Source organism: Equus asinus, chromosome 25, assembly GCF_041296235.1.
Source record: "Equus asinus isolate D_3611 breed Donkey chromosome 25, EquAss-T2T_v2, whole genome shotgun sequence".
Classification (NCBI taxonomy): Eukaryota; Metazoa; Chordata; class Mammalia; order Perissodactyla; family Equidae; genus Equus; species Equus asinus.
The window spans coordinates 33,354,884-33,373,002 of NC_091814.1; the positions used below are offsets into that span (position 1 = coordinate 33,354,884).

Below are 18,119 nucleotides of genomic sequence, written 5' to 3' on the forward strand. Positions count from 1 at the left end.
AGGAATGGACAGCAAGTGATAAATCCAAAGAACATTGCCAAGTAGGAATTAGTGTGTGTCATTAATGTATCTCCTTGAAAGTATATGAGAGTGTTGGGAGGAGTGGCGGCATGTTTGCTTCTGCTTTGATTTGTTTTGGGTGGAGGTTGGTAGTTGAGGACAAGGAGATTAATAAATCTAGGAAGCAAGAAACTGAAAAAGGAGTGCTTTTTGAAGCTAAAAATTTCTCCCTCGATGGATGTTTTCATGAATACATGGGTGACATCCTTTCATTATGGATGTTGGATGGAATTTTCAGCATCAGGTAGAAGGTTTAAGTTGGTGACCTTTTCTGACTCTTCCCACTCAGAGGTAGTATGAATCTACTACTGACAAAAATGGGACAAATGTGAAGACTAATTAATTTAGCAGGGAAAGGATGCCGTAAAGATGCTGAATTCACTAAGGATGTCATAGGTTGATCTAGAAGGCTCTTTGGGGCCTTTTAAATTATAATTGCTGTTACATGTAGGATTGTTTTATATTATTAATATTTTAGTATTTTTAAAACAGTATTTCAGACTGGGGTTTGCTGTAGAAGAATGTTCTCAGTGGTACTACATAGCTAACCACAACTACCACACAATTTTAGATGCCTAGGTATATTTTAGTTGTCCTTTCTGTAAGTTAAACAAATCTCTACCACAGATTCTTGGATTTAAAAGAGAATATAAATCAGTAACTTATGTATTTAGAAAATTTTGGCCCTGTTTGTCCTTTAGTCTTCTCCCTCTTCCACTGCTTCCATTTTGTCACACATAGAACTGTTTAATTCCATACAGTTTCAACACCCTCCCCACCGCGTTTTTCCATTGAAGCCTATGCTTAAAGGTTAACGTTGGTGCTAATGACCACACTCCACAGCTCTAACTCCTCATTTCCCTTGCCTTTTTCTGAGCCCTGGATGTAGATGATGACCTCTCTTTCTTCCTTTAACTTTTGAGAGGTTGTGTTCTCTTTTATAACTATTATGTCCCTTCTCAGTTATAATTTTCCTTTCTATACGTAAATGTAGGCATTCTCCCAAGTTTTTATCCTCAGAACTCATTTCTCTCTCTTCTTTTTAGAAATATCTTATAGTCTCATCACTTCACTATATTAAAGTCACATCATATGTACATTTAAATGACACAGATTCAACCACAGATATTCAGCAAAATAAAAAATAAGTTTAGTAATAGCAAGTGTAGTAGTGCTGGCAGTTCTGCCTGAACGCCATTTATCTACTGCATGCCCCACAGTGAGCAGGGAACTGTGAATCCACTATTCCTTGTCAGTTTTAGCTTCCACATGCCTCCTGTGTGAGCTTCTTCTTGAACTGAGTGAGATTCTAGTATTTAAATATGTATTTATATTTTTCACTTAGTACTACCCTATATTCGAGCCAAAGGCTTCATCTGGGATTTAACTGAAAAACTAATGATTCATTCCAATACTGGAGGAATATGTGGCTGTGTGGACTTATTGAGAGATTACGTGCCTGTCTCCATGGCTGCCTTCGTGAGAATATTTCAAGAGTAATTTTGGGAAAAAACCCACTTTTTTTTTTAAATTCATAGGCTAATTTTAGAACCTCATGTCTGAGCAAGCTATGACTCCATTATTTTCCTTCATAAACATTTTCCAGACCCTTAAAAAATGTGTTTGAATAGATGAATCTATTTTAGCCTCAGGTGGAACCCAAGTTCTACCCCAATGTCCTGACTAATACCTCATTTTCGGTGTATCCCAAGTTAAATTCATCATTTTAGCCTTGCCCTCCCACATCTCCCACATCAACGTTTCTTCGCTTCTTATGTCGTTAGCAGCATCACCACTTCTCCCAGCTTTCTAGGCTTAAAGGCTTATTCTGGTTAGAATCCTCTCTTTCTCCCCCTACTTCCTCCCCCCAAAAACTATTGCTCATTAAATTTAGCGTGAACTCATCAACCTTGATATTTACTGCCCTGCCAGAAGCAGTCCTCACCGTATTTTAGTTAACTATCACCATCTTTCCAGGCTTATTTATCATTTCTTCCTGATACAAATCCTGTTGTTCCCTATACATGGTATGTCTTCTCCTCACCTTTGCCTTCTAGAACCTTCTCCTGTTCTTAAATGCGTCTCAGTCTCGGCCCTTTCAACTTTTCCTTTTTCCATATTCCAGTCATTGTGACTTTTTCCTCTCATCTTTGAATCCCCAGTATATTCTGTACTTATTTATTTTAATAATAATTTGTGTTCATCCCATCTCCTGATTTGTTTATAAGGTGAAAATAGGTTTTCGTAGTACACGTTATTGCTCTTTTATTTTTTTGGTCCCTTTCATTAGTGATACCTTTTCCTCCAGTTTCTACCTTTCAGGTTTAACATTGAATGATCAACTTCAATTTCTGTTTGCTCAGGCACTGTGCTAGATGTTTTTTACATATATTCTAAATACATCCTTATATATATTACATATATTCTAAATTTAATCCTCAGAACAACTTGCAGTGTAGTATTACAGGAGATCCTCACTATGCAAATGCTCATTAATCCAAGGGATGCATAAAGGAGCAAAAGTTGTCAAACAAGAAAATATGCACTGCTGCACTGAGCACCTGAAAAATTAGGCTCTATCACTACTCTCCCTAATTAACTCTAGCTGTTGTCTGGCCCATGATATCAACATCTTCTCTCTTACTCTGGTGCTAGTACAATGCAAATATAGCACAAACCAAAATGAAATTATAAACGTTGCAAAAGATGCAGAACTTCATGAAGTTTATGAAAGTACAAGAGAATGGCTTTAATCGTTTGCAAAGTTGTTGACAGATCAGTAGCCAGCGGAGTTAACAACTGAAGAAAAGAGGATGATGACTCATAGACAAGCACTTCAAAAAAGAATAATTTGAGCAACAAAGAATTAAGAGAGGCCCTTGAGAAAATTGTTGAAGTCTTTAAAGCAAAAATGACCCAGTCTGTGCTCATGTTGTAAATTTCAAAGCTGGGGAATGTTATACCATTGTCTAGTCAGAAAAGATATGCCAAAAAATAAAATGAAAGCATATAAGCAAAATCACTGTTTTTTAAATCAACTAATTTTCTTTCACAAGTTTTAGTTTCGTATTTCAGATTAAGTTGCAGTCAGCCCTTTATTTTTTAACCATTTACTCTGAAATATTTGGACTTGTTTTAAATAGGTTCCAATACTAATTATCCTTGGGTACCAAGGACCTCTTTTATCTACCTTTCTCAGCCAAGGTGGCATCAGATTGCCAGGTATTAACTCAAATATTAGTTCCTACTCCATTCTTGTTACTCCTCTTTTTGGGGAATGTATGTTGAAAACTTCTACTTTTTCTTCTATCATCTCCCTTTTCATTTTTTTATCCTTGGTTCCCCCTTTTCTTATTACTGCTTCAGGAGTCCTGTTCTCCCGCTTTCTCTACTTTTTTACTATTACTCCTTTGCCTCATCACCAGTATCCTAACCTTGAAGCTTATCCACTGTCTTCGATAGGCCTGTCTTGCTATCCCTTTTTAATCTCATCGTCTAGAATTTAGTGCTGTCTGTGTTTTTCCCTCCTTTACTCAGCCTTTTACTTTTTCCTTTCTTCAAGAATTTGTTTTTAATTTTGGATTTTCGTTTTTATTCTTTCTTCAGACTGCTTACTTATATCTCTTCACACATGGTGAGAAAATTGGTGTTACCCAGAACCTTTGTGTACTGCAGAAACTCTTATTGCTAAACCAAGAATGAGCCCCTTCTCAAAGGAAGCCTTTCTTTCTTTTTGCTCCACGTGTCAATGTGGTACTCCAGGGCATTTTACCTGGGCAGTTTCTACTGCAAACCTCCATAAGCTCACAGTGTATTTATTTCTATCCTTCCATCAACTGCCAAAGGTCCTTAATCACTAATCAGTGAGAGTACACTAATGAAATTTGATTGAGTGTTTAATATTGTAATATTGCCATAATAAAAATCCTAAACTTAGAATTTTATTTAAACAAAAATAATGGGAGAAATGTAGGAGACTTTGGGGGGGGGGAATCTATTCTTACAGTGGATCGCTTTCTGCTTCATAAATTTAAAGAAATATTTTAGGACTTAGGCCTCATCTACAGTTCTGTGTTAATTTATACAGCACTGTTGTTGGTGGGATGAGGATAGAATTAATCTAAATATGAGGAGAAGAAATTTTAGAGTCACAGATCCTCTCTAAAGAAAATAGTCTCTTAAATGTTTAAAACAGGCTAAAATTAACATTTGCAATGTGTGATAGGAACATTGCAGTTGGAAAATGGGTGACTAATAGATTTTCTCAGTTTTAATATCTCTGACTAGAGTATAAACGCGAATGTTGTTCCTTCTCCCAAATTGGTACATTTCCCTTTCATTATCTTCTTGTGTGGGTAAAAGGTAACTCAGTATATTTCTTAATCCTTATCCTTATAAAAATGGAATCTTAATAAATCAGGATTTTAGTAATCTCATGTCTGTGTTTGGTGAAAAGTTTAAAAAAAATAAGTAAGCACTTTGGAAAAATGTCTTGTCTTCATATCCTCATTAGGAAACTTCTCTTTAATTTTGTAGTCAAATCAGAAAATTAATGCCCGTTGGACCACAGAGGAGCAGCTTCTAGCAGTGCAAGGTATATTAAAGATAAGCAGTTATTGTTGTTAATAATTATTTAACTTGTCATGAAAGATGACTACCATAGTTCTTCCCTTCCTTTAGAAATGGATCAAGAAAGGGCACCTGTGTTCACCATGAAGTCCTGGTGACCAGGAATTCTGTTTTGTACTTGTGGATGTGACATACTGAGACTGTGTGCATTTTGGGTCCTTGAACAGCACGTAAAGCATTCTCAGCACTAAATAAATGATGGTGATGACAAGCTTGAATAAGTCATATGGTCTCTCTGTGCCTCTGCTTCAGTATTCTGCAACTGGGTTCATTCTTGCTATGTCAGTCATTGATAACTCATCATTAAAAGCACAAAGAAACTCTTATGTTTCAGGTTTCTCTGATTACTCTGTATAATAGTGTTTCTCTATTTGGTAAATATCAGGTACTGAAAATATTAATGTTATGCTTAACTTTTGGTGTATTTATAACCTACTTAAGAGATGTGCCACTGAATGTTTAGAAACCTGACTTTTAAAATATATGTATATTACAAAAGAGAGACTTGAGATATATCAAAAAATATGTAAAGTAGCATTTTAAATGCCCTATTTCTAAGAATGCCTTGTTGAATTATACGGCAGAACACTTTTTGTATTATGAATATCCATGGGCAAATTGGAATCATTATAAACTTGGATTTTCTTGGGTTAAAATTACTTAAAGAAGGGCAAATTGTATATTTCTATTCGGTGTTTAGATTTTTTTCCCCTTCAAGATAAACTACCTGCAGGACTGATTGTATAATTTTAAGTTTGATTTACAATTTGTTTCTTCCTGGCTAGCCCTTTTTGTATGGAGTACTAGTAGCTTTTTTATCTAGCTTAGCTACTATAAGAGAGTTGGGCCCCAGTGACACATATAAGGATACCTTTAAAAACGTTTCCAGGTATTCAAACATAGAGAACGTAATTAAGTCAAGAATGCAGTGGAAGTATCATTCAGATGTGAATAATGAAATTAAAGATTGATTAATAGATGACTCTGCAGTTTGGGTTTGAGTGAGTGAGAATTACCCAGCCAGTATGATTTGAAAATGTCACAGCAGGGTGACAGGATGATGTCAGCTTCATCTTTGGCCTATGCAGCAAAACACAGTCATTTCGTAAATAAAAATACTTGATCCTATGGAGGCAGGCTGCTGTATGTGCATTGAGCACATCTATAATTGTAAAACTAAGTTTCTAAATGAGTCAGAACGATGTTTAATGAGTTTACAATGTACGATAATAGCTGTTTTAAAATTAGAAACTGACAATTTAAATTTTTTATTAAAAATTAGTATTTTCAGTGGCTGCTTCATATTCGAAGTATGACTTATAGCTCTAACATTGTAATATGAGTAGGCATTACTCTTATTGATATAAAGCCTGTGTTTCCCTCCATCATAGTATATAGCCTATAGAATTTAACCCTGCTTTTCAGTAGTTAGTTTCTTAAAGGTTAGTATATTAATCCTGTACTCTAGTGTAAGAATTATGCCAGTGGAAGAATTTTCTGAAGAGAAGCACCTAGGAAAATCTGGGCTAATGTTTCTCTATACGGCACTCAGGATTTGATACTGGTCTACAGCACTCCGTTAAGTGGGAGAGTCCATTGAGTCTTATGGCTGGTTTGGATATGATGCAAGGCTGCATTCGAGGGAAGGGACAATGGCAAGATTTGCAGATACAGTTTGAGCTATATATGTGGACGTTATCTCCATTTATAAATATTAAAAGAATAGAGTATTTATAGATATAGTCAAACATTTCCTCTCTACTGAGGTATGTTCTGTATTATATTCTTATGCACAGATTAAAAAGCAATCCTTAAATAAAATGCAACCATTTGTACAGGAATATGCATGTCCTTAGGATTTTGAAAGCACTTTCTTAATATGTTAATGTCTTTGTTTTTATTTATTTATTTTAACTCTGTGGAATTTTTGTTTTCACCTTTGGCTTTTTAAGTTTTTTGTTTTTGTTTTTTGGGGCTTTTTGTTGTTGTTGTTACATAAAATAATGTAAAGCTATTTGTGTCCAAAATAGTTATTTTAGGGAGAATTAAAAAGTACTATTTTTGCCTCATGTGCCCACACGTTTATATAATGCTCAAGAGTGTTTCTTATAAACAGTATAATCATATAATAATGTCACCTGTACCTGAGTCTGTGTGGTTAAGGTACATAAATGCAGTTTTATTTTAACATATTATGTAGTTTGCTCTCCAAAAGTACTTATCTTTGCAGGCAATTGTGGTTTTTCCCTTCTTTTTAATCTTTATTTGTGATAAACCTTTATATGGTATTCTTATGGCCATTTCACTTTTACAAAGTAATAATAAATCATTTATGTTTTGATATTAACATGTTTTAATTTATATAGTACTTTATGTTTGAGACATTTTACATATATTCCAACTTGACACTGATTTATTAAATGCTTTATTTTATTTTAATCAGAGTTGACTATTACAGTGACCTGGAAAGAGAACTATTGGCTCTAATGTCACTAGTGAGATTTATGACTCTACTATTAAATAAACTTTTCTGTTGTAACTCTTTTAAAACCAAATAAACATATTAAGATCATTTCCTAGGGTTTAAATATATATTTCCTGCTTTATTTCCCATCTACTCATATTGTTATTAACTAACCATTTAAAAAATAAGTACTTAAATAAATAGATGTTATTCTAATAATTAATAAGCTATTTTTCTTCTTTCTCCCTTATTTGGAAAGGGGAAAGTCATGCTCAGACCAAATAGGAATGTCTGTTTATACTCGTGTAATCTCTCACTTGATTGTGTTAGCTTCAGTTCTAGATGTAACTTTCAGTAACGTTCTTAAGAGTCCCCAAGTGGGATATTATAAATGCTGATAATATAATCCTCTTAAAATACTTGCCAAGAATGATATTTCTGCAATTTCTATAATCTGTTCCAGCCTTCAGTATCTAAATTTTCTATTATAAAAAATTAGTTAACAGTGAGACCAATTATAGTCTTTACATATTTGCACTAATGATGAAATACCCCTGTTTGTAGCTTGTGTCATATATATAAACGTTTTTTCTAATCTATAGTACTTTTAGAAATCATCCTAAAATCAGTCTTGATGTTCATATGATAAATGTTCCTTATTTAGCAATAATTAAGAAAGGAATTAGATTCTAGGTGTAATTTTTTTCGTGTAAAATGGAACAATTATTAGCTATTTTCAAAAAATAACAGTACCTTTAAATGATAGTACAAAATATTTACTCTTTAAAGTGTATCGGGGCAGAAGCGTGGTATACAATATTTTGGGTCTCTTAAATGTATTCATTTCATAGTCATGAGTGCTAAAAAACACTATGTGCTCCATCTAAAATATTTGTGCTGTTTTCGGATAAACAACAACAAAAATCTTCTCCAGTTTTATCAAGATGTCAAGTTTAATTTTTAAGGTTTTTGTCCGCATTGCCTGCCTTCTCATATAAAACAGGAGATGGAAGAGCTGTGCCAGTGGTTTTGCTTACAGTTAAATGTTACCGTCTCTCCCTCTAGCTCATACATGCATTCCTTTTTAGGAGGAATGAAGTTGTAAGTCTAGAAATTGTCTTCTTTCTAATTTTATCTCATACTTTAAAAAAAAAAGGCTAGAATGATTCCTAAAGTAGAGGAAAAAAGAGATTTGGCAGTTGATTAAGAATAAAGATTGTAACCCCGTACACAAACGATCAAAAGGAAGTGGAGAGAGAAGATTCATGCTTTCCATCTAAAAGGTACTCATTTATGTAGAGAATTTCTTCTATGATAACAGAGATCATAAGAAGGGAGGCCCAAAAGTATAATTGTCAGCCCTCTGCTGCACTTGCTTCAGGTAATAAATGATTCAAAATTCCCAACATTTTTGTGATAGAATTTAACTTATAACAAGGAAGATGGGAATACAAGCAAGACTCAGAAGAGAAAGGCCAGCCATTGGAAAGAGAATATATGATTTTGACTTTTAGCCCTTGCTTAGGTGCACCAATCACTGTCCCACTGCTGTTGACATCTTTTTTACCTTCTTTAATTTGAATTCTTGAAGAGATTTACAGGAGTTGGAAAGAAGTGCATGTTCCCAAATAGTTTGACTTTAAAATTAATCTCTATTGATAGGAAAGAACCACATTCCTAGAGTTTCTAGACATCACTATGTTCCTATTTCAAAAATAGATTTTTGAAAAATTAATATTTTTCAATTATACTAAATACATGTTCACTTTAAGAAATTTTACTATAAGAAGCAGGGAAAAATATCCCCCAAAATTTCACTACCAAAATTTCAGCAGCTTGCTACTGTAATGTTTTGGCTTTTTTTTTTTTTGTAATCCAAAATCAGATTTTAAAGATAACTTTTTAAACATACCAGAAGCAAATTCATGATATACTTCTGTCTAAGGAAAAAAAAGTCAGGGCTGGCTGGGTGGCACAGCAGTTAAGTGTGCACATTCCGCTTCGGTGGCCTGGGGTTCACTGGTTCAGATACCGGGTGTGGACAATGGCACCACTTGGCACGCCATGCTGTGGTAGGCGTCCCACATATAAAATAGAGGAAGATGGGCACAGATGTTATCTCAGGGCCAGTCTTCCTCAGCAAAATGAGGAAGATTGGCAGCAGTTAGCTCAGGGCTGATCTTCCTCAAAAAAAAGAAAAGAAAAAAATGTCTATAATTCCCTTTCCAAAGTTGGGAAACACCATATTACAAATGCTCCTGAAGTTGCTAGCCAAAGCTAAAAAAATACGAATATGTGTTGTTTTGTTAGGTAATATAGACTACTGGTTGGAAAATGGGCTTTTATAAAATGTAATGATAACAATATCCTAATGATATTATGTTAGTACCCAGATATAACTTCAAAAGTGTGTATTAAAGATTATAAAGTATCATCTCCCAGCATAGGAAGTCAAGTTGTTTCATTGTAACTTTCAAATGAAATTTAGAAATTTGACTGAAAACAAGTTTTCTCTCCCTGGGAAATTTATAATTTACCTTTTCCAGGATTCTCCAAAGTATTATTCCACTAATCTTTAAAAACTGACCTCTTGCCCTAAAGGTGAGAAGGTTAATTTAAAACCATGGTTCAGATGGACCCATGCCTTTTGCACCTTCAGGAAGAGAGATTTAATCACTGCTTTTAACGTTTAACTCCCTTGCTGACAGTGCAGTCAGATGGCCTAGTTTACTCTAAACTGTGAAAAAAGAATGGACCACCCTCCAGGTACAAACTGGAACTAAAGTAGCTCAGATCTCCTATGTTGTTCAAGTTAGCTGCTCCGTGTTGCTACCCCGGCTGGTTTGTCCTCCAGAAGACTAACTGGGGATTCTTCTAAAGGAGCAGTCCCATTAAGTCTTCAGCTGGTGTTTGACTAGAGTTTGCCTGGTTATCAGCCACAGTATAGAGCTTAGGAATTGTACCTTCTAACCAAAATATGCTGTTGAAGGAAGTCGGCCACATGTGACTTGTGGTTTGGGGACGAAAAATAGAATGAAGCCTTATAGCAAAGAAAAATCAATCATATTTCCTGAGCACTTCTTGTGTACTCAGCATTGTAGTAATGCTGGTGCTGATTTGTTTTCTATAGGACAGTACTTCCCAACCTTTTTCACATCGTGGCACACAGAAAATTAGGAAATTTGTCAGAATACACTGGGGCAAACAGAGGAGGCTACTGTTGTCCGGAGGAAGCTGCCAAGGAGCTAGCTATTCCAGACCCTGCCCAGCCATCCTGCAGGCTAAGGACCTTACTGTCTGGGCCCACTTATACACAGGATATGTATGGGGTCCTCAGCCAGACTATGGAAGTCTGCAGTGTGGTCTGAGCCTTGAGATTTTGTAAGTCATTGATATAAGACTGGCATACGTGAGTTAATAATAAACATGCCTGGGTGACTCAGAACCTAGGTGACTTGGGAAAAGTCCTTGACATCCAAAGTGTCTGGAAAAACTAAAGGTCCTATAGAAGTAGTTTGGGTTTTGGACTCTGTAATTCTGAAAATGCAGCAGTATTGATGACAAGATAAAGTCCATTGAGCAACAGAAAATAAAGTGGAGGATCAAAAAGAATAGAGTCAGAAGAAGAGGGGACAGCTATGTAATGGAATCAGACATGGGGACAACTTAGTAGTAGGTTTGGGAATACATTTTGCCAAACAAATAGGTGTTCTGAGAGTTGTAATTTCTTCAAACTTAGAGTCAGATTTAGTCGTAGTGTGACGTGGCTTCTTGCTAGGAATACAGAAGATCTAATCCTGGATTTATTTAAGGTTTTTGTTACTAAACTCATGTATTCAGTAGGTTTGGTCATTTCTAGAATGTAAATTAAATATCTCTTATGAAAATTAGCACTCTGATAAACACTGTATCTGATTTCTAATTAGTAGTCATTATTCATTGCAGCAATCTCAAATTGGTTGCTGTTTTCCAAAGTATGAGTAGTAGAGAAGCACTTGAATATATAGTAATAGTTCCTAATATGAAATAACCTTGGATTTTTATTGCCAAATAAACCCACTTGGAACCTAGTCACCATTAGAATTTATACTCACTTCTGAAGTTCAACCTGGAAATCACCTCATGGATTTAAAGAGAATATAAAATTGTTTATGTTGCTAAAATATTGTAAACAATGTTGAAGTATTATTGTTGCTTTATAGTCATACCTGTTTTTCCCTTTGAAAACAGAGCAAATGGGCATAGTTTACAAACCAAAACTCTCTATTTAAGGTAGATATGGTTATAGCGTAATACTATCAGACCCGCTGCCTAAAATGCTCTAAGATAAAGGAGCTCCCCGTAGAGTCAAGCCTCGCTGGGTGAAGGTAGCAAGAGACGCTTATTCCCAAGTTCTCAATGTAAAATAAGGGCGGAATTTAAAACAGGCCTTATGTCATATCGTGATGGTGCTTTAAGGTAATTGGGTGTATCGTGCCAATAAGTATCAGTAAGAATATATCTATCATTTCTTCTGGGGTAATAGCATATCCTTATATTATTCTCTCGTTTGTGATTGTAGACATGTTAAGTTTATTTAAATCTCCATGTTTCTGGTTGCTTAGCTCAAATTACAGACATATCACAAGCATCAGTATTTTTTTCTCCTTTCTCACCTCTGTAATTAATGTTACTGTTTTCTGGTATTTAAAAAGCAATTTATCAAATTGTAAAATCAAAATTTCTGACAACTTTTATATTTTGAGCTAAGTTTCTCTTTCTAGAATGAGTCAGTGAACTTCTTTTAGAATTTCCTTAAAAGCAAATGATTATCCATCTGATTATATAAAGTCATTTAAAATTCTGTAGCATAATTGACTATCTCAAGTTCATAAACAAATGTTATCCTTTGTTTCAATAAAATTTCCATAATGAAAAGTTAGGTTCTCTGATAAGTGAGTGTACAATCTTTCTTAAATTTAAGGCAGTGATGATGAGTACAGGCAAGCTCCGAGTGGTCACCACTGTAACCTTGTTCTCTGGGCCATAGAGCACAGCCAGGAATCCTTCATTTATACAGTCTCTGGAACTATGAGATGAGTTAAAATCCAACCAGCTCTGCAAAATAGCTTCCCTTTTTTTGTCCATTAGATTATGACAATTCTCCTGCCTTTTATATTTAATTTATTATCTCATTTCTGTTCATTGGTACCCTGGTGAGATAGGCAAGTAATCATGCTGAAGTTGGTATTAAGACCAAAATTAAAATGCTTTTCTTAATGGGGGAACCCTAAGACTACTCACTCAGTCCATTGAGGGGATAAAAGAGATGGCTCATTCCCATCCAGTTTTGTTTACAAACGGTGTTGCTCAAATTTAGGTGACTGGCTACTAGGGAAATAAATGAATGTGGAATTGAGGATGGAACAAAGAATTCAATGCTTTACAATAAGTGGACTGTATTTGAGAGTTCAAGAGAGGATTGGAGAAAATAACTGAGTATGTAAAAAATGGTAAGTTTCTGATTGTTCAGTTGAAGGCAAGTGGCTGGCTCGATGAAATGACATAATTGATGGTTTTCATCTGTGACCCTGATATCTTAGCCTCTATCTCAGAATTGAGAAATGAGCAGAGTTTATCAGAAAGGATTTTCATTGCTGGTATCTTTTGTGTGTGCATGATGTATAGTACACACAGCTCTCCTTACTGATCCTTCACAGGTGTATTATTTACTTTGCCTTCCAGGTGTCCGCAAATATGGTAAAGATTTTCAAGCTATTGCAGATGTAATTGGCAACAAGACTGTTGGCCAAGTGAAGAACTTCTTTGTAAACTACAGGCGTCGGTTTAACTTAGAGGAGGTATTGCAGGAGTGGGAAGCAGAACAAGGAACCCAGGCTTCTAATGGTGATGCTTCTACTTTAGGGGAGGAGACAAAAAGTGCTTCTAATGTGCCATCAGGGAAGAGCACTGATGAAGAAGAGGAGGTGTGTTTGTGTATGGAATTTGAGCTAATATGAGTTGAGGAATCACCATTTTGTGTGGTATTCTGTAAGGTTAATTTGTCAGAGGACAGCTGAATGAGCATGAAAGGTTGACAATACACTTACTCAGTGGTGCATCTCTCGTGACTCTTAAGTCATAATGACATGCTAAGTTCTGATCCTAGAAGAATGGAGAGTGTATTGCTCTTTCATAAGTCTTATTTTTATTTCCAGTGTTAAGCTGTTTACTAATAAAGATGCCTGTTTGGTAGCTTCGTTGCTTTTTCGGTTTTTGGGTTTTTGTTTTGTTTTGTTTAAAATAAAAGAAGCTTGTGCTTCCAAAAGAACACTTGTGTTGTTTTTGTTTTGTTTTGATTTGTTTTGTTTTTCCTGTGACAGCCCAAACTATATTGTATTAAGTTCATTAGGAACTATCATCTCATACGTGTATTTTTGTTTCCTCACCTCTAGGCACAGACCCCACAGGCTCCTCGGACTCTGGGTCCATCACCTCCTGCCCCATCATCCACTCCAACACCAACAGCCCCCATTGCCACTCTGAACCAGCCTCCACCACTTCTTCGTCCAACACTGCCTGCTGCCCCTGCTCTTCACCGGCAGCCTCCTCCGCTGCAGCAGCAGGCTCGGTTCATCCAGCCCCGGCCAACTTTAAATCAGCCTCCACCACCTCTCATTCGCCCTGCTAATTCTATGCCACCCCGTCTAAACCCAAGACCAGTGTTGTCCACGGTTGGTGGTCAACAGCCACCGTCACTTATCGGAATTCAGACAGATTCACAGTCCTCACTGCACTAAAATTAAATTGGACAGAGCTGCAGTAACTTTTCACCCCATCATTATACCAATGCTCGTCTGACTGAGGCAAAAGAGGAAAGAGTAACCCTTCCTAGATACTGAGGCTGCGAACTAGTTCTGTGGCAGTGGGCTAACATAAGTGGATGTCTCAGAAATTTTTTAATTCACGCAACTGAAATGTTATACAACAAAAAGCCTACAGTTAGCCTCCTTTCCAGAGTGTACGTTCAGCGACATGATCTCATAAAAGGAAAAGAAGATTAAGTATTCTATATACCAAGGTTTTTTTGTTTTGTTTTCACTGTATTTATTTTACTGAAATTCTTTATATTCCTGCTTCTTCATAGTCAAGGCTTTTAGTACAGGAATATTGACTTAGGAATTATGAAAACTCCTTAAGTTTCTTTAGTTAAGGATGTTTGACTTTTTTTTCTTTAATTTAATTTTTTAGCAACATTTTCCTATGTTAGGAGTACAAGAATAAATAGCCTGCATTTCACATTTTGACATATGTTCTTTTAACGCATATTTAAGAAATTATAGCTGCATATCCCTTTTTTCAAAAATCTTGCTTTTTTTTCTAAAGGAATTTTAATATGTTCCTTTAAAAGAAAGCAATTTAATCAATTGCAAAGCAATTATATGAAACCACAAAGAATGTACTGAACCTACTAACCCTTTAACATACAGTTTAGGGTCCTAGTGCAAACTTCTTGCTTAAAGGTCATTGACCCATCATCTTTGAGTAATAAGATCGGAATAATAATTTTACATACAAATGAGGACTTAATTTGTTGAAGTATAATGTCTTTAAGTTCCTTGAAAATGGAGTTAATTTTGATTTTTTTTTTAAAGTTTCTAAGTGCTATCTGCTTTTAACTAGTAGTTGCCTATATTTGGGGACTTTAGAAGAGAATTATATTTTGTCAGTTATGTGGAGATAGTGGTTATGGAAGCATTTATTTACGATACCCTTTTTGTGTTTAGGTTCTGAACTTAAAATTGCCCTCATACTTATTAATATGGTCTGCATTTAATATAAAGGATGTTTTCTTGATAAATCTCTATTGTACTATTTGGATACATTTGTGTATTCCTTGCAGCTGACCTGTACTCGTGGGTTTGGTTTAGGGTTAAATCATCAACATGATTTCATAAAATAAATTTAAGAATTTGTTCTGTGTTATCTAAAGATGTATCAGTATATTGTCACAATTGTGCTGTTAACTTAAAATGCTGAGACCCCTTTTTATAAAGAAACAAAAAAAATTCGTCTTCTTAATTCAACACATAATCATTAACCGCCTACAAAGAATATTTTACGAGTGATAGTATATATCAACAATGTGTTACTAATATTTTTGATACAATGATTTCATATTGGAATCATGACTTGTGCAAAGGTCCAGATCACTTAGATTGCTATACTAGTGGAACTTAAGGCTAAATGTTTGCACATTCACATTCTCATCACATGTGGAACTACTTCACAAAATCGTCAACAGCTAAGGCCCTAACATAAGTTTTGAGAGGACATATATTCCCAAAGTACTGGATTAACAGTCCCTACCATTGGCTCTAAAGCCTTAAAGAGCAATAGACTTAAATCCATTGATTAGTTTTAATTTTGAACTGTAGACCACTTCTTTGCATAAGGTCCTTAAATTCTGGCATAAACTTTTTCCAGGATGTATCCATTTTTTCTCATTGGCTCATCTTAAATAGTTCCTGCCCCTAGACTGTAACAAGATAAAATCTGATTTAAAATTCTCAATAGTCAAGAATTTATACTTATTTTTACTTTAAAAGCCACAGGGGACAGTTATAAATCTTAAAGTATCTAAAGCATTTTTAAGTACTTGGGTTGTCTTGCATATGTGCATACTATACAGCTTTTATTGTCTTGTCTCTTGTCAGTAGACCTTCAGTATACAGTATGTGGGATATGTCAATCAAGTTGGTCAGCACCAGCATCTGTCCAGCTGCTAAGCATATTGTGATTCATTTAAAATCTGTTCTATCCCAGCAATGGGCCAAGGTGCTGTATCTGAGGGATGTGCTGTAATTTCATTTACGTACACTAGAGCACACAGTGGGAAAATCTTAGCTTCATTAGTAATATGACACATGTATATAGTGAGATGTCTTTATTGTGTGCTTTGCATATTTTGTAAATATTTTGCACGTCATTATTTTTCTTTTTTGTTTAAGCAGTGTTTGGCCTGAAAGAGTGATATGCTTGCTGCTTAATCAAAGGATTAAAGAGTTAAAGATGTCTATGTCTTCTATTTTTATATAATTTTATGTTGTATGAGGAATTTAGGACTTCTTCACTGTGATTCTAAAAATTGATTTTTATAAAAAATCGAAACCTGGAAATCTTTTAATGATCATTAATTTCAAGGTTATCATTTTTGGAAAATCTACACCCAAGTATTTTTTTCATTACATAACTAAAAATAAATCACACTGTTGATACATCTGGTAATATTAATGAAAAAATATTTTTTCTATATGATTTAATTCCAGTGTAATATGGATGGAGGTAAAGGTAAGTTATGACCAAAACCTTTTCTTAATCAGTAATCTTACAATTGAGTAAAATATTATTTAAAATAAAGATGCAAGAATGTAAAATTCTGTCTTAATATAAGCCTTCATTCTTTTTAGGAATAGATGTAGGGAACAATCAATGTAACAGTCATGATTTTCCAAAATATTAAGAATGTTGCAACTACTTTGGTTAAAATACCAAGTTTAGTTATTAAATATGTTGTATTATTTTAATATTTCTTCCTGCTATCAAAAGAATGTTTAGTACCCATAAATATTAACAACTGCTCATCGCTTAACACTTTATCAGGGTCTCCTCAAAAAGAAGAATCATCTGACTGACAGCTCAAAGCAGGATCTTTCTCTTTGTGCTTCCCCCAAATAAATGATGAATACATTCTGATTATAGGAAACATAAGAAAAAGAAACTAAAATGTGTGTTTGTTTTTTAACTTAGACATTCATTCTAGATACATCATTTGTAAGATAGAATATGTGAATACGGAAAGAAAAGTTGAGAAACTATGCTATATTATAAATGCAAGAAACTACCTCATTTTCTGACAGTATTTATGGGAGTACATAAACTGCTTTCTCTTAGGAAAATATAGATCATCTATAATTCCTTGCAATTTAAATCTTTATCAAAACTATAACTGCCTTAGTGAAGGAATGTTTGGCAGCAATAAATTTTAGTAACAATGGAGTTAGGGAGTAAAATATTAAAAGAAATGCTCCTGGATGTGTGGATTTGTGTCTAAAAGGCCATGTGGCTTTATCTGCCCTTTTTCTCCTCTCAGAGATCCTGTACACTTAAGGGGAAAACAGTGAAGGCCAGAAATTAGTGTTGGATTGAGGTATTTGCAAATTGTCATTACCAGATTTACAGTAGACTGTTGTATGTTGGTGAGGGAATGGTAACTACGATGTGGTAACTTAAACTTTAGAATCCTAAAGCTGGCATTTGGGTGAGCAGAGTCTGGAAGGAGAAGATGCTGGGAAGGTGAAGTGGAGAGATACAGGTGCAGCCTTCACAATGTAAATGGCAGAATGCCCTATTTAATGTCTTTTTCTCTGGATTATTTTAAGAAAGGTTAAATTTTTATTCTGTATGCTTAAATCTTACTTAAACATAACGTACAATTAACAGTAACTAAGAAGATCCTGAACAATACCACAACACAAGGGGTCTCCAGAGGTACCTAGCTTATGCTCAGAACAGCTTTCATGATTGGCAAGATTTGGCTTCAAGACCATTTTTGTTCACATGTTGTGCCCTTTCCAAAAGAGAGTATGAAAATAATCAGAATTGTTTCAGGGCTTGCCACTTGGCTTATATATACAAAAGAGTTCGCCCTCTGCCGTGATGACTCTTATCCAGCTCCACTGAACAAGTTACTTCACCTCTCTGAGCCTCAGTTTACTTATTTTTCTTCCCTCCCAGAATCTTAAATGATAAATACAAAGCCAAAATAATCCTTAGCAGTGCTGGAAAGTCAGGGGATGTGCCACCAGAAGGAGACTGATTTATGATGAAACCTCAGAATTAAGGAACCTCCCGACTCCATGAAGGCAAAAGAGCAGGAAAACAGTTCTCATAAGGATCCCATAATAACCTCAGATTAGAGGTGGAG

General features: G+C 35.1%; 1 protein-coding gene and 1 long non-coding RNA gene across 8 annotated transcripts in view; one reads left to right on the forward strand and one right to left on the reverse strand.

The window, feature by feature from the left end:
- The window catches only part of RCOR3 (REST corepressor 3), a 45,319-nt gene extending 29,112 nt beyond the window's left edge, over positions 1–16,207 (forward strand). For 4 of the 7 annotated variants that reach the window (XM_044758409.2, XM_044758408.2, XM_044758414.2 and 1 more), the window contains 3 exons: positions 4,597–4,654; positions 12,878–13,119; positions 13,588–16,207. In XM_044758409.2, coding sequence (XP_044614344.1) covers positions 4,597–4,654; positions 12,878–13,119; positions 13,588–13,932 — 645 coding nt within the window. In that variant the 3' untranslated portion in view covers positions 13,933–16,207. The remainder of the gene's footprint in view (positions 1–4,596; positions 4,655–12,877; positions 13,120–13,587) is intronic. The other 3 variants (XM_070497299.1, XM_070497298.1, XM_044758413.2) reach the window with 2 other exon arrangements.
- The window catches only part of LOC139041982 (uncharacterized), a 45,817-nt gene that overhangs the window by 16,676 nt on the left and 11,022 nt on the right, over positions 1–18,119 (reverse strand). The gene's annotated exons all lie outside the window — the stretch shown is intronic.